Raw genomic sequence first — 21,116 nt, 5'->3', positions numbered from 1 at the left:
TGCCAATCCAATGTTATGACGCTCTCCCCTCAACCCCCAATATTTTTTCAAAAGAATTGTGGTTCATGCCTAAACCCTTTCTACAATGCCAAAGAAGTGTTGACAGCTGCAGGCCTCATAAATGCCATTAAAAAAATAATTGATCGAGGTGAAATTCCTCACCTGAGAAATAACCATTTCAAAGGGAACATTTGGTGTCATTGAGTCACAGCATTGTGCTCGCCCCCTATTTCTGTATCAATTCTTTAGGGTTGGCAAAGTATTTTCATAGTACTGCATAGTAATCCCGAGAGCTGGACAAAACAGCAAACAAATTCCACAGGCTGGGGAGGAAGGGGAGGGGTAGCCGACTCAGGAAAAGCCTGTTGTACGGCGGGCACTGTGCCAGCACGTTCTCTAGCCAACGGAGCTGTGCTTTCCCTGACTCTCAGGTGCCTCGGCGATACCCCCGCCTGGGCAGGTGCTCTGGTCAGCCAGGCTTTGCTCCTCCCTCTCCTCTCGTCCCCTTATCTGCATCGTCAGCCTCTAAGTGACCCTTTCTTGCTCCTGGGATTTTGGTTGCTGGTTATCTCCGCTTCTCTCTCCAACCTCATTAGCACACTGCCAAGGCTGGGGCAAACCTTTCCGCAGGCACTTTGGAAGTCCCTGCAGAACGAGCAACAGGGACAAATGAAAAAGCTAGGAGCCCATCCCACCCGACCTGGAGCTCCCTTCCTTAAACCCTCCAGTTCATGGAGGAAAAGGGACACCTGCTCCTGCTTGAACCTCCCTGGGTCCCCACCGACAATCCTGGCCACGCCTGAGGTGTTTGGACAAACAGGAAGCCAAGGCTTAAGGCCGTTGAGGAGCTTGGCTGTCACAGCCTGCACAGGGGCCATATGCCAGCCTGGGTCTTTGCTGCCTTTCGAGGGCGGGTCGCACCTCTAACGGCATCTGTAGGTGTTTTTCCTGAGCACTGTGGATACCCAGGGGGCAGACTCCACTCTGCCCTCTGCTGAGGCCACCAACAACCAGAACAAGGCAGAGAGCCAGGCCAGTATGAGCAAAATCTGTCCTTCTTCTGAAGTCAGTGGCTGCAGCCACTGGTCATAGCTCACAGATGAGAGCCAGGGATTCTGGGCAGCCCCCAGACCTGAGTAAGAACCAGCTGTGACTCAGGATCGTCAGGTGACTTAATCCTGAAACACAAATCCTCTGAGTGGCCTCACCAGGCTGGAAGGGATGAAGGAATCCTGCCTCCGGATGCAGTGCACCCCCCTGACACTATTACTTAAACATTTCAGATTTTTCAAAAAAGAATCATAGATTATTAGAACTAGAAAAGTTCCTTTGGAATCATTTCACACTCGGTTTTATAGATGCTGCCCAAGAGGCAAAGCCAGAACTGCGGACCTGGGTCGCCTCCAAGTTCTGTGTCTTGGCACCCAGACCAGCCCCAGCCTTTGGGATCAAGCCAGGCCTGGAGCTGGCGGGGGAGGGTCCCTGTTCATCTTCAGACCCCCTCACTCCATCGCTCCCCGGGTTCCATTCTAGCGGCGCCCACCCCCGCCCCCTTTCCTACTTTACTCAACCTCCAAGCAAACTGAATAGCCTTAGGTTACAACCCAGAGTTCTTAACCAGGCACTCTTTCCCCGTCTGCCTTTCCTGCCACCCACACCCGGCCAATTTCGCAGCCCTGCGCGAAGGAGGGCTTCCCGGAGTCGGCGGCGGCAGGAGGGGCCCTGGCCTTAGTCCTTCCAGGGAGGGTCCGGGGCCTTGCGGGAGTAAGACACTCTCGCACCTTCCGCCCGTGGGGCTGGCGCCCTCCTGCGCCACCTGAGGACCTCGCCCACCCCTTCCTCGGTTCCCCCGGGAGGGGGAGCGGACAGAGAGAGACCGGGCCGACGAAGGGGGCTGGGCTTGCAGACGCCGCGCACGCGCCCGGGCCCGCCGGGCCGGTTCGGAAATGACGACCTCCCTCCGGGCCCCGCCAGGCTCCGCCCCTCCCCACCAGGCCCCGCCCCTCCCGGTTCGGGAACTCCAGGTCCCGCCGCCGCCCAGACCCCGCCCCTCCCACAGGCCCCGCCCCTCCCTCAGGCCCCGCCCCGCGGACGGCGCTCCCGCCTCCGGCTGCTCGTCGCGCGGGCGCTGGGCCAGGCGGCGGGCGGAGGCGCGGCTGCGGCGCGGGGTCGGGGCCAGGTAGCCCGAGGCGCCCGAGCGGGGTGCGCCCAGCCGGCCACGGGGTGCGCCCAGCCGGCCGCGGCCGTGGAGCAGTCATGGCGGAGGCCGCGCCGCAGCACCTGGAGCTGCCCTGGGGACTGTTGGAGCTGTGCGCGCTCCTGGGGCCCCCGCGGGACAGCCTCCGCGGCCCCGAGCAGGTAAGGGTCCGGCGGGGCCCCTGACGCGGGCGGGCGGCCGGGCGGCGGCGTCGGGAGAGCGGAGACGCAGAGCCGGGCCCCGAGACCCCCGCCGCGTGCGGTGGCACCGCGCCCCCGGCGTCCGCGGGGTGGGGACGCTGCGCCCGAGAGCTGGCCGCGCCGGCCACCTCCAGCCGGCCCCGAGCGAGAGCAGCAGCCGTCCTCCCAGCCGCGGGGGAGTGGCGAGCGGCTCTCAGGTGGGGCCCGCTGGAGCCGCTCCTCGAAGACGGCCGAGGAGCGCGCTCCGTTGGTCTGGGCGCTGCCTAAGTGCTTCGCTCCTTGGTCTCAGGACGCCCACCTGGGCCAGGTGAAGACGCGGCCGGGCCACCCGGAGCTCCTCGGCCTTCAGGACCGAATCCCCGGCCGCTAGGGAATGATTTCACCCACTGCACAGTGTCACTGTCTCCTGTTTAAGGCGTAGCATAAGGATATTTTAAGTTCTAGACTTGAGGGCCGACTTCATGTATTCTGCGTTTCGTCGCTGTGCGATGAAACGAGCTGCTCTTCTCCCTGCTGTAAAACACCTGCAGCTCACCTCCCCCTGTTCCCCGCCCTGCATCCTGGCAGCCAGAGCGACAAGCTCCTGTCTCCTCCTGGGAACCACAGCTTCAGACACTCTCCTTCTCCTTGTGTCTTCCCTGTGTTGTCCCTTTTTTTGAAACCCTGGCTCTCTTTGCAGTGGGGCTGTGGCCCCTTTCCCCCTTGGCCTTGATGTCTGTGCCCCTGTCATTTTGCTCCGTTGGGGTTGATGCCCCCTGTGCTCTCCTGCCCAGTTATCTGGGCGCTGGCTTCCTTTCGTCCTGTTCCAGGGGACAGCACGGAAATGCATAGAAAGGCATTTGAGTTTAAGACGGCAGGGTTGAATGGGCCTCACCAACAGGAGTGAAATGTGGCAAACAAATCAACCGGACAAATGTCTGATAGTGTCTTGGTCTCAACTCCTTGGCTCTATTATAAAGCCAATTAAGACGATTTCTAGGAGTTCCCGTTGTGGCACAGTGGAAACGAATCCAACTAGTAACTGTGAGGTTTCGGGTTAGATCCCTGGCCTTGCTTAGTGGGTTAAGGGTCCCGCATTGCTCCCTTAGCCTGGGAACCTCCATGTGCCTAAAAATACCAAAAAAAAAAAAAAAAAAAAGGCGATGTCTCTACATTTCCCTCCCCTTCTTATTCCTTGAGCCTCCATAATGCCTGGGTCCCCTCTGGTCTCTGTCCCCCGACCCTTGTGGATTGAGTTGAGGTGTCCCTGTGGCTCTCAGGGCCAATTGGCATTCCCGCCTCCTTTTCTCCTGATGGGAAGTGATCTGCTTTCATTTGCGGTCTTCTCTGAAGTTAGGCGCCTTTGCTTCTTGGGTGATTACAACATGTCTATCAGTTGTCACGATGTGAACAGGATGAATCAGCTGGAACGTTTATGGTGGTACTTTCCTGAACCGAACGTTTAGTTTAGCGGCTGCAGCATTTCCCAAGTTGAGTGGGCAGTTGGCCACTGCCACTCTGCCTTTTAACCTTCATCCTCTTTAGTCTTAACCTGATTCTGTTAGGGGTTTGGCAAAATGTGGAGGGAAAAATAGTTGAAGAGCAGAGGAGTGTTGTGAGCTGGAGTGACATTCTGCTTGTAAGACCGAAATGAATAGTGCAATTAACCAAGCATAGGATTTCATTTATTCAGTTTTATCTTTATAGCTCTTCTATTTTTGAGTGTCTGAGGCTTTTGAATAACTTCTAATTTTACTTTTAAAAATTGCCTTTCCTTTCTGATTCAGGTGATTCTGATTTGGGGACACTTGAAAACAGAAACCCAGAGGTATGAGAAATATTTAGCTTCATGATAGAATAGTGCAGTGTCCTAACTTTTTATTTATTGCCTAGAGGGGTGGTGTTTGCTTTATTGAGGTTAGTGGCAAAGCATTGGACAATACAGCAGTCAAGACTGCTCCCCAGTTACTAGTCAGTTACCTTTCCCTCCCTTCTTGGTTGCTATGGAGACTGGATACAGGATGGGAGGGACCCATCACAAACTCATCCCTGGGTGGGGAAAAGAGCTTTCATAGTGTTGGCCCCTGGCATACATCTTGTGTGTGAAGGCACGTTTTGATGTGTTTTTTCAGTGGAGAGTACACTGGCTTCCAGTTTCTAGAGCAGCTCTGTCCAACAGAAGCTTCCAGATGATGACAACCAGTGTTATTCATCTCTGCCATCCAGTATGGTAGCAGCAGTCCACATTGGGCTTCCTGGTGCTTCAAGTGTGGCTAGTGCCACTGAGGAACTGGATTTTTATATTTCATTTAATTTTAATTAATTTAAATGGTCACATATGGCTGTTGGCAACTAGGTTGGACAGTGCAGTTCTAGAGCATTCAAAAAATCTCTGTCTTATTTCACAAATGACAAGCAGTCCGGTAGTGAAGATCAATGCCGTTAGGTCATCCCGCAGTGCTTCCAATGCATTTGAGTGGTGTGGTTTTTACTTTTACCAAGTCAGGGTCTGGGAGGGAAGAGTAGAAAACTGCCTTGGGCGGGGTCTGTGGAAATGGATTTCATCTTCAGGGCAGGGGGTGGGCGTGGGCGTAGGGCGGGGCAGGCAGTTGCAACATGTATGGAAAGTAACACATGAACCCTCTGGGGTGCAGGGCTGCTCAGGAGTTAATTCTAGTTAGGGAGGGAGAAGGTGGGCACCTACCCACGGGGAAGACTTCCTTGCTGCCTTTGAGAGGGAGGAAGACTCAGAAGGGGACTGGGCAAATGCAGTGCTGAATGGTCGGTCACACAGTGTGACACTCTCAAGTGTCAACAGGGGAGTCAGCACACTTACTGTTAGGTGGGGCTTAAAGCTAATGAAATCATTTAAACATGAGGATTGTATTTTTGAAATAATACGTTTTAAAAATGGGAAGCACGTATCCACAGGCAGAGTGTTACCTTTGAGTCATGGGGTTACCACATTTCTTTCTACTGTTGTCTCCTTTATTATTTTTATACCGTGATTATTTTTAAAAATCAGACTGTGTTGCTTATCTAATCTGATGATAACAGGGATTTCCATTCTGGGAAAAGAAAAAAAAAAAAAGACAGATGCATAATGAACAGCTAAATGCCGGATTGGCTGGCTTGTGGCCACATGGCTTTCGGTGACGAATGGCAAGTATTGGGAATTTGCCGAGCTGAGGGACTTTAGTGTCATGATGAGTGTTCCATCCAGGCTGAGCACGCCTCTAAAAGATCTCGAGTGCCAGGGCATGGATGGACAGACGGCCTCCCCCGAGAGCATCCTCTGTGCCAACTGGAGGGTTGGGGAAAGGAGGCAGCATAGCTCTGCCTCACCCCGCCCGGCCATCTGGGGGTGAGATGGTACCACTGCGTAGGGCAGTGATGCGCTCGGAGGCTAGGGGGAGAGGAGGTGGGCTCTGGATGGCGACGTTCCGGTAGGTGACGGGCCAGGGTGTGATGGCTGAAAGAGGCGGGTGGGCCTGGCAGCAGGGTGAGGAAAGGGGGTTGCTGGTGAGGAGACGGGGTGAGGAGTGGGCAGGGCACCAGCCAGGCGGAGTGCAGGGCAGGGGGAAGCACAGCATGGCGACACAGGACTGTGTGGAGGTGACCGAGGCTGGGGGCGCTGGCTGGCCTGCCCAGGTGCACCACCGTGCAGGTGGTCAGCCCGTTCCCAGACACATGTGCACGTGACACCTGCCTGGGAATATGTAGCCGTGAGGGTAACGTGTAGAAACCAGCCCCCGTGTTTGGTCTGACAGACAGACAGAGGTGGTTCTGCGGGGCTGGTTCTCCAGGGTAAAAGGCTGGCACCAGGCGGCAGGAGGCACTGCTGTTGGGGCTGGTGAGGGACGAGTCACGTGGCTCTTTAGACAGGGGACCCCCTTTGGGAGAGTGGACGGGGTGCAGGTGGGAGGAGGAGGGTTGTTCTCAGGGTGGTGACTGTGAGCGATCGGTTGGTGGTGAATCTGTACCTAATCTGATCTGTGGGTTTGCACGTGTGGAACAGGTGGGGCAGAAGCTGGGCTGGTTTTAGAGGCCTTCCTGAGGCCCATGGCCGGGGGTGTGGGTGTCCCGGCGGAGACTGAGGGCCGCAGTGCTGGCCCTGCTCTTGAGGCCCGCGCGGCGCCGTCTTCGTCACAGAGGGGAGTGCAGAGCGGGAAGCCTGGCTTTTTGGAAACGAGCGCGAGCTTAATTTTTGAAACGGAAAGTTGCAGGACACTGGGTGTATTGGGAGGCAGCTGGAACGGGACAGGACCCTGGGAGCTGTCTCCCTGCATGGACGGAACCGCGGGAGTGTTGAAATGACCCCGCAGGCCAGTCTTCAAGGGGGGACTGGGACCTAGGACTTGGCCCCAGGGTCACAGCTGGGCAGAAGGGGTCTGCTGGGGGCCACCAAGGAGCTGCAGGAGGGGTGAAGCTGTGGGGGGCAGGGGAGGCGGCTCAGGAAGCTGCAGGAAGAGGGGCCATCAGCTGTCTCAATGTGCTCCTCTGTGGTTTATTCCAGGAGGTGTTCCACAGTGTGGCATGTACGGCCCAGTCCCTGTGGGTACCACATTCCACGTGAGGAGGAAATGGACAAGCATATTTTCATAGTGAATTAGGTCCGAACTGCTAGACTTTGATAGGAAGGTTTTAGACAAGTTTCCATATAATTGAAGAAAAGGATTCCTTTCATGCCTGATAAAAAGGTTTTTAAATTATGCAATAATAGGGATTTCCCATGTTGGGTCTCGGTTCCTACTGGCATTAACTTTTCCCCCCAGCTATAAAGAAAGTAATATCTGGGAAGTTTCTTTTATGGCTCAGTGGGTTAAGAACCTGATATAGGAGTTCCCGTCGTGGCGCAGTGGTTAATGAATCCGACTAGGAACCATGAGGTTGCGGGTTCAGTCCCTGCCCTTGCTCAGTGGGTTAACGATCCGGCGTTGCCGTGAGCTGTGGTGTAGGTTGCAGACGAGGCTTGGATCCCGCGTTGCTGTGGCTCTGGCGTAGGCCAGTGGCTAGAGCTCCGATTCAACCCCTAGCTTGGGAACCTCCATATGCCGCAGGAGCAGCCCAAGAAATAGCAACAACAACAATAAAAAAGACAAAAGACCAAAAAAAAAAAAAAAAAAAAAAAAAACCTGATATAGCATCTGGGAGGATGTGGGCTCAATCCCTGGCCTTGCTCAGGGAGTTAAGGATCTGAAGTTGCCACAAGCTGCGGTGGAGGTCACGGCTGCGGCTTGGATCGCATGTTGCTGTGGCTGTGGTGTGTGTGCAGCTCTGATTCATCCCCTAGTCTGGGAACTTCCATATGCCATGGGTGTGGCCCTAAAAGGACAAAACAAAAAAACCCAAACAGACACCCCCCCCCGTGTTATCTGATTTCAAATCATATAGCTTAAAAATAAGCTTATTGGAGTTCCTTCGTGGCTCAGTGGTTAACGAATCCGACTAGGAATCATAAGGTTGCCAGTTCTATCCCTGGCCTTGCTCAGCGGATTAAGGATCCGGCACTGCCATGAGCTGTGGTGCAGGCTGGCGGATACAGCTCTGATTAGACCCCTAGCCTGGGAACCTTCATATGCCATGGGTGCGGCCCTAGAAAAGATGGGGAAAAAAAAAAAAAAGCTTACTGAGTTTAGAGTGTATTTACTGGCTGAAAACACCATCATTGTAGAAATTCTGTTAAGTCTACGAGTCTCCTGTTGGTACCGCTGAGTCTTACCTCACTGCTGATGTTGGCTATTCCTTTTTTGCCAGTCAGGGTCACGTTTCTCCTGGTGACAGTGGTGTTCTTCCTGGGGCCATTTTTAGGGTCCCTCAAAGGCCCTGGATGAGCCTCTCCTCCATTGTCCTGGCCACCGTGTGCCTCCCCGGGGCTTTCATAGCCAGAGAGGATCCTGCTTTAATCTTGCCCGTCTGGAGCCGCTGAGCCACTCCGATCCGTCTCACAGGCTGCCTTTCCTACCCCTTTCTTGGAAGAACCGAAGTCAGCCTGACACCAATGCTTGTTTGGTCCTGACTCACTAGGCAGGACTCTATCAGATATTTAGTTTGATAGAAAAGAGATAGAAGGTGTTTCATGTTATGGGAGGAAGAATGAAAAGATAAAAGATTAAACAAATCTTGGACCAAGTTAAAGAGCTGAGGCTGCGGGAGCCCCTTTGATGGATCCCTGGACCGGTCAGTTGGGTGGAGAAGGCGGCCTCTCCTCTCTGGGCCCTTCAGGGCCTTCCTTAACCCGCATCGTGTCCTCCCAGGGCTGAGGTGACAGAACGATCACGCCCTAGGGGACACGGGGGCTTCTTGGGGGGCTGAGGACCCTCCTTCACTCCCTGGAAGCTCAGAGGGACTGGGTAATTGCTGCTGTGGTTCCCGTGATGCTGGGACCTGAACTCGGGTCCCCGATGCGGTGCCGGCCCCAGGAGCCGAGGGCTGGTGTGGTGTCCACGTTAGCAGCTAGGGGCCAGGCCTGTGACCTGCTGAATGTGGGGCGGAGAGTCCCTCAGAGCAATGCCTTTACCGTCACCAGCGGCTGGCGGGCAAAGCCAGCGCTCGGGGCTGGCGAGGCGGGGAAACAGGCAGCGGGTGCTCCGAGGCGGCCGTGTGACCTCACTTTGTCTGCTCCAGGGGGCCCAGAAGAAGGGGGCCAAGAGCCCGCCCTCTCTCGCCCCGGAGGTCCTGTCCGTCTTCGTGCCTCCGTTTGTCAGCAAGGAGGACAGCGCGGCGGCGGCGGCCGGCGCAAGCAGCGGGACTCTGGGCAAGGCCAAGCGGCGCTCCTTCCGGAGGAAGCGAGATCGGCCCAGAGCCGAGCCCGGGAGGGGCCCCCGGGGCGCGGAGCCCGAGGACGCGAGCATCCCCGACGGTGTGGACCTGCTGGCCCTGCCGCAGCTGTGCTTCCCAGGTGCGCACAAGCCCGCCCGCCCGCCCAGGGCCGGCCAGATCCTGGGCCCAGCAGGCCGGTCCTCTTCTCCCTGGCCTTTGAGAAACGTTCTAGAAGACCCAGACTGAGGACTCCCAGAAGGACCTGTCTGGAGTCTCCACCGGGACACTGATGCGGTTTCCTCGCCTATGGGGTCATAACCCGGCTAGGCTGGGACACCCCTTCCCTGCCGGGCTCGGGGAACAGCTGCCACCTGGCGCGCGGGGACAGAGCTGGGCGCAGAGGGCGGGGACGCCTGAAGCTTCGCTCTCCTGGCCGCCAAAGGGCGTGGCGGCCCGGCAGAGAGGGACGCGCCCTGCAGCTGAGGGACACCAGGCCCCATGGTGGGGGGGATGCCACGCGGCTGGAATGAGGAGTCTTTTTCCTTTTCTCTGTGTGCAGGGGGCGTGCGTGTGGCCTCGGAGCCCGAGGAGGACCGCGTCCACTTTCTGGTCCTGACCGACGTCTGCGGCAATAGGACCCACGGCGTGGTCGCCCAGTACTACCGCCCCCTGCACGTACGTGCTTCCCGCGCCCTCTGGGGTTGGTCTGGGTCGTGTTTTTGTAATCATGGTGAAACTCGTGTCACAATCACCATTTTAACCGTGAAAGACGTACAGTTCAGTGGCGTTAAGGCACATTCGCAGGGTCGTGTCACCCGCACCATGGCTGGGTCCTGCAGTGGGTCCCTCACCCCAGAAGCAGCCCTGCCCCGTCAGCAGGGACCCCGCTGCCCCCGGCTCCTGGCGCCTTCACTGCTTTCTGCCTCTGGGGCTTTGCTGCGTCTGGGCATTTCATGTACGTGGCACCACACGATGTGTGGCCCTTTTATATCGGGCTTCTCTCACTCCGTACAGTGTTTTCAGACTTGGTCCCTGTTGGAGCACCTGTCTCCGTGCTTCATTCCCTTTCACGGCTGAGTGATGCTCCACGGTGTGTACGAACCCCGTTCCGCTTATCCGTTCCTCAGCTGACGGACCTTTGGGCGGTTCCCACTTTTTGCGTGGGGCAGGTCCGGGCCTTGGGTTTGGAGAGGCTGACTTGGCCACTTGCCTTTGGGGCCCGTTTTCTGGGCAGAGCCGCTGTGTGTGAACCAGCCGGCCTTGGAGAGCTTGTAGGGAACGATGGGCCAGAAGGTACGGCGGGCTCGGCCGCCTGCTTCCAGCCCCATGGGACCCTCCCTTGGGGCCCAGATGGTGGCCCGGACACGGTGCCCCTTGTAAGATGCGCAGAGAGCTGTGCTGCTCCATGGCCGAGGTCCCCGCACAGGCGAGGCCCCTCCTGCTCCCGCCTCTGGTCCGTGATGCCCTTGAAGCTGCCTTTTCCTTGTAAGCAGAGTCCGCGGCCCTCCTTGTGGCTCACTGTGGTCTAACCGTGTGCTCCTCCTCACTGAGGGCCGTGGGCTTCTCCACGGGGGGGGGCTGTCTCACCAGCCCTGTGACCCAGCACCTCCCTCATCAGCGCAAGCTCCCCCTGGGGCCCCAGCAGCACTGGCAGTAAGGCCGGTGCTCACCTGGACGGGCAGTGAAGCTGGGGGGAGGGGCCGGGCAGGCCGGGGGAGGCAGTCCTGCGGTTCCCTCTCTGTCCGGAGAGGCCCGTGCTGTTGAAGATGCAGCCTGGGGTTTGCCTGGTGGGGAGGTGACGGCGCTGTTACTTTCTCTGCAGGACAAGCACTGTTTCTACAACGGCAAGACTCAATGGGAGGCGTCGGGGCCGAGCGGGGGCGCGGCTGGCTGCTTCGTGCCCTTCGCCGTGTGCGTGGTCTCCAGGTTCCCCTATTACAACGCCCTCAAGGACTGCCTCTCCTGGTGAGCCGTGCACACACTCTGGGGGCCTGGTCCGTGCACCCCTCCAGACACAGTCCCGCCCCCGCAGCCGGGATGCCATCGTCTGACTCCCCTGCTGGCGAAAAGCCCTAGAGCTCCTGGCAGAGTGATGCCACCTTTGATGAGAAATGCTGAGGGGCATTCCCGTTGTGGCGCAGTGGTTAACGAATCCGACGAGGAACCATGAGGTTTCAGGTTCGATCCCTGGCCTTGCTCAGTGGGTTAAGGATCCGGCGTTGCTGTGAGCTGTGGTGTAGGTCGCAGACACGGCTCGGATCCCACGTTGCTGTGGCTGTGGTGTAGGCCGGCAGCTACAGCTCCGATTCGACGCCCAGCCTGGGAACCTCCATATGCCGCGGGTGCGGCCCTAAAAAGATAAAAAAAAAAGAAAAGAAATGCTGAGGGTGACAATTAGATTCCCTTTTTAAAAATTTAAGTGTAGTTGATTTATAATGTTGTGCAGTTTCTGCTGTGCAGCACAGCGACTTTGTCACACACACACACGCTCTGTTGCTCTCATCTTATTTTCCGTCATGCTCGGTCCCGGGCGACTGGATGCAGTTCCCTGGGCTGTGCAGTAGGGCCTTGTTGTTTGTCCATTCTAAACGTCATCGTTTAGATTCTCATTTTTATTTCGTGATTTGATTTTTTTTTTAATTTCAGTTTATTGACTCATCTGAAGCTCTGTAAAGATTTCGAAGTTGACAATCACATAAAAGATTTTGCCGCAAAACTATCTTTAATACCTAGCCCGCCGCCTGGACCACTCCATCTGGTAATTAAATCCAGAATTATCTTGTTTTTTCTTTGCAAGTAGTGAAAGTCATAGAGGATAAAGATGGTTTAAATGATTTCCTTAAGTTCTAGCTCTGTTTAAATTATGCTTCTCAAGTTCCTCAAGCATTCTAACCACTTCCAAAGGTTAGAAACGTAGAAATAAATTAGAAAATTTATATTCTAAAAATTTAAAAATAAAATTTTGGTTTAAAGTCAAATATTTGGGCTTGAATTCTGCCGAGTGGCTCATGATAAGCAGATGCTGAGCTAGTGATAGGCCCCTTTGATCGTTAACGTGTTAATGTATGACTTGCTTTGCAGAAAACACACAACGTTTACTTACGTTACGAGTTTCCCTTTTATCTGGAATATTTTGGGTGTTGTGTTTAACTCGATGTTTTCTTCTATCTAGTGTAATAAGACGTGAGTGGTTTATCTGTATCTTTTTGTTATTCACAGTGCCATTGTGTTATTTAATGGGTAAACAAGCACTTCCCAAGCTGGGTTTGGTGAAACAGGATGTCCTTGGCTATTTTGTCACGGAGGTTTCAGGGTGAAGGACCGCTGCAGAAGGGGAGGCCTCGCTCCCCCGTAGTTGAGAAACACCGCAGCCGGCTAAGCTGGGTGATGAAACCTGTCTGACTCAGAGATTTCCCCACGAACTTAACCGTAGGAGGCTTCCTTTTCAGAAAGAGACACAAGTCTCGGTGTATAATAAATGTCAAGTCAGTTTCGCTCTGTTATGTCTGGAAGGCAACCCTGGTCCATCTTGTTTTTCTGTAGTTTGATTATTAGGGCCAGTTGAAAAGTTCAGTTGTTAGAATATTAGTGATTATGAATATAAAGTGTGTGTGTGTGTGTGTGTGTGTGTGTGTGTATTTTTTTTTTTATGGGCTGCACCCACGGCACATGGAGGTTCCCAGGCTAGGGGTCTAATCGGAGCTGTAGCCGCTGGCCTATACCACAGCCACAGCAACGCCAGATCCAAGCCTCGTCTGCAACCTACACCACAGCTCATGGCAACGCCAGATCCTTAACCCACTGAGGGAGGCCAGGGATGGAACCCGCAACCTCATGGTTCCTCGTCAGATTCGTTTCTGCTGCGCCACGATGCGAACTCCTAAAGTGTATATATTTAACATCACCCTAAACCCAGCCCTCTGCTTGTGGGGGCATCCCAGCCACAGGCCCAAGGCACAACAGGACGTCTGTCTGCCTTGCTCCCCCTCCCAGCAGCCTTTGTGGGCAACATTTGTTGGGTTTCTGTGCTGGCCTCCTCTTTACCATGTGTACAGTCGGCGTTTTTGTGCAGGGAAATCATCCAGGTTTACATCCTTGTTCCAGAAACTCCGCACACACTCGTCAAGGACTGGCTGTAGCAGCGGATGACCAGAACCCCCGAGTTCAGAACAGGTTCAGGCTTAACCAGAACCCCCCGAGTTCAGAACAGGTTCAGGCTTAACCAGAACCCCCGAGTTCAGAACAGGTTCAGGCTTAACCAGAACCCCCCGAGTTCAGAACAGGTTCAGGCTTAACCAGAACCCCCCGAGTTCAGAACAGGTTCAGGCTTAACCAGAACCCCCCGAGTTCAGAACAGGTTCAGGCTTAACGTTGTGTTCTGTCTTGGAACCTGAGTACTGTGTCCATAGTACGTACACCCGCTTTCTGTATCTCGGAATCTTGGATAAACTGGCATTTGGTTCTTCCCTTTCTTCCACACCTGGTGGGAGGGGTCATTCTTGGTACCTCCTTGCCCACATCCGCCGCATCAGGCACACCTGGGCCTCCATCATCTGTTCCCAGTTCACCCACGTGCACTGCCACCACCGTCTGGGCCACCAGTCTCTCCTACCTCCACGGCTCAGGGAAACAGGGGTCTGTCTACTTCCATTCTCAAGCTTATATTCAGCCAGCCTTTGCACAGAGGCTGGAGAGGTCATTAAAATCTGTGCATCAGACCGTCCTTTTGTGCTTAAAAGTGCTTTCTCACTGGCGCCCTTCACCCAGACCTGCATTCCTGGCCCCTGTGTCGCAGGCCAGCTCTGTCCAGCTCGGCTCACCCCCTCGGTTGCGGTTCTCCCGCTATGCTGGACTTGCGTTGATTCCTCGGAGACGCTGCCACAGGGCCCTTGCACATGCTGTCCTGGGAAGTGCTACTCTCCCTCCGGCTCCTGCTCCTCTCCCAGGCCTGGCTCAGATGCCGTGTCTCTGGGAGAGCCTCTCGGAGCCACTCCCAGGCCATCACTCGCTGCACCTAGCTCTCCTGCAGAGCTCAGCACAGCCTGCAGCCAGGGCTTGCTTGTGCGAGTGTTCAATGTCCATTTTCTCCATCGGACCTGAGCTGCCTGAGGACAGAGGGCCCGTTCAGGCCTGCATTTCCAGCGCTTACTACTGTGCCTGGAGCTTAGCCGCTGCCCCAGGGAGCGTTGTTCAGTGAATAAATGAATGACGGTGTCAGCATTGGCTGGCAGTGCTCATTCCTCCCGGGTCTGCTGATGGGGCTCATGGTTTGTCCGGATGGGCTGAGTTTGGATCATGCTTGTCACTAACAGGTCAGTGAGCTGTCAGATCAAGTTCAAGGTCTGCTCCAGGGCCTGTCGCGTGATAGTGGCTGTCCCATGGGAAGGGACCCCAGCTTCCTCCGTCGTGTCTGCCTTGACCTCTGACATATCATGGGCATCCAGGGCACATGGGCTTTGAGTTTGAAGTGTCATTTTAAGCTTTTTTTATTTTTATTTTTTTGTCTTTTTAGGGTTGCACTCGTGGCATATGGAGGTTCCCAGGCTAGAGGTCAAGTCAGAGCTGTAGCTGCCAGCCTGCACCACAGCCGCAGCCTCAGATCCAAGCCAGGTGTGCGACCTACACCATAGCTCATGGCAACGCCGGATCCTTAACCCACTGAGCAAGGCCAGGCATGGAACCCGCAACCTCATGGTTCCTAGTCGGATTCATTTCCGCTGCGCCCCAACAGGAACTCCTGAAGTGTCATTTTTAAAGAATATCATTTAGCAAAATAAAGTGTTCTTACATTTTTTTGAATTCCACGCCTGTGAGGAGCTTTGCCTGTTAAATTGAAAACGTATGTGAAAACCAAGGAAGCAAGAACAGGGTGTCCTCGTTAAGGGCCGCTTGACGCGCCGGAGTGAGGATTTGGGCGGAGGGGGCGGGTGTCTGGGGGCAGCTTGTCTTTGTGTTGCGGGTGAGCCGTTTGCTGGTTGATGAAGACGTTAAGGAAGTTTGGCTGAAGACGACGTCAAGGACCCGGTCCGTGTAGGACCGTCACGGGCAGTTCTGTTCCCTCTAGACCGTTTGCTGCCCTGTGACATAGAAGGTGGCAGCGTGAGTCTTCAGCAGTGTTTTCTGGAGTGCCCTGCGGGCTCAGCGGGTTTGGGATCTGGCATTGGCACGGCTGCAGCTCAGGTTCAGTCCCTGCGCTGGAACTTCCGCACGTCGCAGACAGGGCCCAACCCAGAGGGGGTGCGGGAAAAATGTGTCTTCTACGCCGGGCGCTTTCTGGGCCAGAGTGATGCGCCTCAGAGCCTTTCGGCCTCCGTGGCGGCAGCTCCCGGAGGGACGGTGGGAACGGTCGTTGCAGGTCTTCAACATGAAACCGCTGCAGATCGTGTTCCCCTCGAGAGCGGACCCCGAAAGCCCCCTCGTCGACCTGGACCTTCACCTGCCCTTGCTGTGCTTCCGGCCCGAGAAGGTGCTGCAGGTACGCAGCTGCCCCCGCCCTGGGGTGTCGGTGCCCACTGGCCTTCGTTTTCTGCCGCCGGCCGGCGTGCGCCACTTTGCACGGGGCCCTCTCGGGGCGGCGCGGCCTCGGGCAGCGGGTGGGCCGGGGGCGCTGGGGGAGCGGCCCGAGTCCAGGCGGCTGCCGGCGTCTCAGGCGGCCCGCGGTGCCTCTGCCCCCAGATCCTAACCTGCCTCCTGACGGAGCGGCGCCTCGTGTTCTTCTCGTCCAGCTGGGCCCTGCTGACGCTGGTGGCCGAGTGCTTCATGGCCTTCCTGCACCCGCTGCAGTGGCAGCACACCTTCGTGCCCATCCTGTCCAGGCAGATGCTGGACTTCGTCATGGCACCCACCTCCTTCCTCATGGGCTGCCACCTCGACCACTTTGCGGAAGTCAGCAAGGTCAGCCCACCGCGGGCTGGGGGTGGGCGGGCACAGGGCACCGCGGGCACACCGGCACAGGGCGCCATGCACACCGGGTACTGCCTCCTGTGTCCTTGGGGTGGGCTTGGGGCCCGCGCTCTGAGAGCCACCCCCTGACGTCACTTCTCAGGTCACCTGAATCCACAGCAGCTCGGGGGCTTCCGGGAGTTTTCAGGGAGGCCAGGGCAGGCCTTGGAGTTGAGGGCACCGAGTTCGAGTCTTGCCTCTGCTGATGGCGAGTTCCGTGACCCTGAGGGACTTACTCGCCTTTGCTAAGCCTCAGTCTCCTCATCTGTGATGTGGGGCACAGCCTAGGCTGCCTGGGCAGGGCTCTGGCTGAGGAATGTCCCCCATCCCACTGGGAGCCCGGCAGGTGACAGGGCTTGCTGGATGGGAGCCCCCCTTGTTATTGCTCCATATTTTCCATTTTTATCTTTTTGATTAAGCCTCTGCTGTTCATGAGTCCTGTGGACCTACTTCCTAAAAAATGCGCATGCCTGCCGTGCATCGCTCGGGGTCAAAGGTGTCCATGGGCCTTGCTGAATTCAGGGGCCGTGTCCTGGCTCGGGGCTGACCTATGACATGTGTTAAATCCTTGGGTTCTGGCCGAGAAAGGACAGGAAGTGTGCCCGGCTGCGTTGTCACAGCAGCGTCGGGGGCTGTAGACCAGCCCGGCCCACGGTAAGTGCTTAGACGTGGTAGCCGTTTTTTACCGCTGCGCTGCCCAGAGACAGGGTGTGTTTAGAAAAGGGGCTTACACCATGGCTTTGCGATCACCTCGAGAGCAGGCAGAGCAGGGGTTTGGTTTTCTTTTTTTTGGCTGCATCCAGGGCACGTGGAAGTTCCCAGGCCAGCGATTGAACCTGCACCACAGCAGCCACTCAAGCCCCTGCAGTGACAAGCCGGATGCCCAACTCTCTGCGCCGCAAGAGAACTCCCAGGTTTGGTTTTCTTAAAACAGCTTCTTTTTTTTCAGACAGAATTTACATACCACAGAGTGTCCTGGGCTAAAGTGTACAATGTAGTGACTTTTAGTAACTTGGTGGAGCTGCAGTGACTAATTTTAGACTTTTTGTGAGTCCACAAAGAAACCCTGCGGGCGCATTAGCAGCACCCCCCCCCAGGCCCTGGCGACAACTGTCTGTCTCTGTGGGTTTGCCTGTTCCATAAGTGGCGGTGGATTTTACGTGCGTGGGATCATCCAGCGGGGGCGGGGGGGGGGGCTTCGATGACGGGCCGCTTTCACTTAGCAGTGTGCATGGTTTTTGAGGCTCATCCACGTAGCAGCACCTTATTTTTACGGCTGAGTAGGAGTCCCTAAGATGAAAAGACCACAGTTCGTTTATCCACGCGTGAGCTGAGGACGTTTGGGGCCGTTTCTCACTTTGACGGTTGTGATTGATGCCGCGGGACTGAAGCCGCTGTGAGCATGCACGCGCAGGTGTTGGTGTGACGGGAGTTCTCTGGCCTTGAGTACCCGGCTGGGAGGGCTTGCTGGTGCGGGGCTAATGCTGCGTCTCAACGTTGGAGAAACCGCCAGGCGCGTCTGCGGTGCAGCCTGGGTTTTACCCCGGCTTTTACCCGCTCCAGCCGAGGGCCAGCTCCGCTTTCCCACTTGGGCCACTGCCTGTCAGGTGTCTTTTCGATTCTCGCCCTCCTGTGGGCTGGCTTGGACGGGCATCTCCCCGGTGGTTAGCCATGTGGAGCACTTACTGGCAGTTGGCACCGAGGAGATTTTCAGGTCACTTCTGATTGAAAATTTGTGAGAAGAGCGTGAGGGACACGGGGTGCAGGCCCCCTGTGTTCAGGGTGTCTGCTCTTTCCAGGCCTCTCAGAGCAAATCCTGGAAAGGGGCAGGCGCCAGGCTTGGCCCAGGGCCCCCTGGGGTGGAGGCGGGGCGGCTGTGTTCTTGCCAGAGTGACTCACCAGGGGACAGACACACGTTCGGAAAAGGCCATTCAGACCTCATGGAAGGAACGGAAAAACATCGCCCTTGCAAACGAGGAAAAAATAGGCATGCTTTGGAGTTTAAAGTTGTGTTTCTTTTTTTAGTCATTAGGGAAAAACCGTCATGTCTCAGGCCCTGCGGGGGAACTTGCAGGCGTGTTGACTTGGTTCCAGTCCGTGGCCAGGAAGTCTTTCAGGGATTACCTGTTCTGGAAGGTTTCAGGGCAGAATAGCAGGGCTTGGAGTTTGGATGTTTTCTCGATGGTGCTGAGAGCTAGGAAGGGACCTTGTAACAGCTCACGGGGGTGGCCCCTTTTCCTGCCGATTAGTGCTCTGCTCGAGGAGGCACGTCTGTGCATATTTCAGGTGCCGCCGAAACACAGTTAGGAGGTTGTTGGCATGAAGGCCCGGAGAATTCTGGCCTCACATTCCTGGGACCGTTGAAGTGCGTGACGTATTTGTGTATTTTATCACAGATAAGACTTAACCTGTTAGCCGTGCACACATTTCAAGAATCCTTAGGCATGTGGGGTTTCCAAGCACAGGGCCCACCTGGGCTCTGGTCCGTGGAGGGGGAGAGTGTTGAATGTCAGGGGTGCTCTTGCTGGAGCTCTAGAATGTTCTCTCCAGGCTCCTTGAAGTAGCACATGGAGTGTTTGTACCAGAATAGCTGGAGGCCTGACCTGTGGGGATCTTGGCTCACAGAGGCAGATTTAATCAAATTAGCTTGGCAACCTAACTCCTAGGAAAGGCTGCATCTTGGGGGTAGATCATAGAAGGCTTTGTGTGCATATTAAACGGGATAATTTAATTAGCAGCACGATCTTAGTGAAAGCAGAATGCATCTTTGTGTCTTCAAAGGTGTATATAGATTCAGATTCTTACACTGATCTTTAGTGACTTACTTTGCAGGAAGCTGATGGTTTGATTCTGATAAATATCGACACGGGAAGCATCACCTCCTCCAACAGCGAGGACGCCGACGTGCCCGACATCCCTCTCCTGGCGGCGCAGACGTTCATTCAGAGGTAAAGGGCCGAGTAGCACGCGCTGGGAAAACCGTGTTCGGATTCCACACCTGCCTGTCCCGCGCGTCTTTTCTAAGCAGACGTTAATGGGCGGCTTGTGTGTTTAAGAGTTTGGAAGTTATTTGCGAGTATTGAAAAATAAAAGTCACTTGTGTTCGTTCTGATCTTGTCTGTAGATAGTAACTGCCCCCCCCCGCCCCCCGGCCAGGGGGCGGTCACTGCCCTGGGGTACCTCCTGACCCGCTCTGTGCCCAGGTCCTGAGCCCGGGATTGCTCACGCTCCTGCTCTCCAGAGGCTCCCAGTGCCCGCCACCGGCCCACGCTGGGCGGGGTGTGTGTTGCAGTGGACAGATGGGGCCCTGCCCTGTGGCACTGTGGTGGGGGTTGGCTGTGAGCCACCACCCTCCCCGGGCGGGAAGTTGCCTCCCCGGCCACTCCCCCAGCTTTCTCAGTGCTTTGTGTTTTCTTGGCTATGCTGTTGCTCTCTGTGGGTTTTTCGTCTCTACGACTTAACTTCATGAGCCGAGGTCGGGCACGACTCTTCTTGCAAAGCGGGCACGTGTGGTCATTGCAGGTCCTGTGCCCACTGTGGTGGGGAGGCCAGTGGGGCCCGTCCCGCCTGCGCGTCTCCTACGGGTGAAGGGAGGTCTCAGTGCTACTCACTCGGGGACATGAAGGTGCACCCCAGGGCGCCTGGCATTGGGGCAGGTGGGGGCAGAGCCTGGCATCGGGGTGGGTGGGGGCAGAGCCAGGCTCCCTCAGGGGGTCCTGCTGGGACGGTCCCCCCTTTGGAATCTAATAAATTGGTGGCGGGGGAGGTCCTGCTTCTAGCCCTCCAGCCACGCGTGGACTGCAGGCAGGCCCCGCATGAAACCTGTGGTTGTGACACACGGATGGCGAGGATGACGCAGCCCGTCTCACTTCGGTGTTGACTCTTCCCCTTTGCTTCCTCTGGTGTTGGGACATCAGACGTGGAGCGCTGAGGAGGGGCCGGAGCGGGTGTCTGTGTTGGCTCCCCGAGCCGGCGGGTCTCACCTCTGCCCTGCCCTGCGCATCAGTCAGCGCCAGCCACCCTAACAAACACCACCTGAGCAACAGATGTTTCTTCTCCCCTGGCCCTGCAGGCTGGGGTCCGAGACCAAGGTGGCAGCAGGGCTGCTTCCCCCAGGGGCCTCTCTCTTCCTGGCCTGGGGACGGCCGTCTCCTCCCTGTGTCCTCACGCGGTTGTCCCTCGGTGCATCTGTGTCCTCATCTCTTCTGAGGACCCTGGCATGTTGCATTAGGTCAGCCCCAGCCACTTTGTTTTAATTTAATCACCTTTTCTTTTGTTTCTTTTTGGCTGCACCCGCGGCATATGGAGGTTCCCAGGTTGGGGGGTCGAATCGGAGCTGTAGCTGCCAGCCTACACCACAGCCACAGCAACACAGCAACGCGGGATCCGAGCCGTGTCTGTGACCTACACCGCAGCTCACGGCAACGCCGGATCCCTAACCTGCTGAGCCAGGCCAGGGATAGAACCCGAAACCTCATGGTTCCTAGTTGGATTTGTTTCCACTGCTCCATGATGGGAACCCCTAATCATCCCTTTTGAAAACTTGTTTATTTTTGGCCACACCCACGGCATGTGGAAGTTCCTGGGCCAGGGATTGAACCCATGTCACAGCAGCGACCCCAGCCGCCGCAGTGACAGCACTGGATCCTTAACCCCCAGCACCACACGGGAACGCCTCATCGCCTCCTTCAGGCCTTGACTCCAAACACGGTCACGCTCTGAGCACTGGGGTCAGGACTCCAACATGAATCTGGGGACCTAATTCCAACCAGGACGCCTTGGTATTGCTCCTTCCTTCCCCCGGCAGGGCCGGTTTATTGCTGGTGCCTCATCTTAGCCAGAGCCCAGGCTGCGGGAGTGGAGTCCTGTGTGGCCGAGGCGGGGCGGGGGGGTACCCCAGCAAGGAGCCCTGGTGGGACTGTCTCCCCACATGAACCCAGACGGCGACCTGCATTCCTCGTCGGCTCACCTGCTGATAAGCAGAGTCCACATCGTGTTCGTCGGCGTTTGGCGCAGCTGCTCCAGTGTTTGCTTGG

The 21,116-nt window shown here is 56.3% G+C and overlaps 1 protein-coding gene across 1 annotated transcript in view; it reads left to right on the top strand.

Annotated features, from left to right (window-relative positions):
• DENND3 (DENN domain containing 3) overlaps nt 2,119-21,116 on the top strand; it is a 47,465-nt gene continuing 28,467 nt past the window's right edge. Inside the window, exons 1-8 of the mRNA XM_021088792.1 lie at nt 2,119-2,358; nt 9,004-9,277; nt 9,698-9,813; nt 10,961-11,103; nt 11,785-11,896; nt 15,494-15,613; nt 15,814-16,032; nt 18,913-19,028. Coding sequence (XP_020944451.1) covers nt 2,257-2,358; nt 9,004-9,277; nt 9,698-9,813; nt 10,961-11,103; nt 11,785-11,896; nt 15,494-15,613; nt 15,814-16,032; nt 18,913-19,028 — 1,202 coding nt within the window. The 5' untranslated portion in view covers nt 2,119-2,256. The remainder of the gene's footprint in view (nt 2,359-9,003; nt 9,278-9,697; nt 9,814-10,960; nt 11,104-11,784; nt 11,897-15,493; nt 15,614-15,813; nt 16,033-18,912; nt 19,029-21,116) is intronic.

This window comes from Sus scrofa, chromosome 4 (assembly GCF_000003025.6).
Source record: "Sus scrofa isolate TJ Tabasco breed Duroc chromosome 4, Sscrofa11.1, whole genome shotgun sequence".
Taxonomy (NCBI): domain Eukaryota; kingdom Metazoa; phylum Chordata; class Mammalia; order Artiodactyla; family Suidae; genus Sus; species Sus scrofa.
The sequence above is the reverse complement of the archived record's forward strand: the minus strand, read 5'-3'. Positions and strand labels throughout refer to the sequence as shown.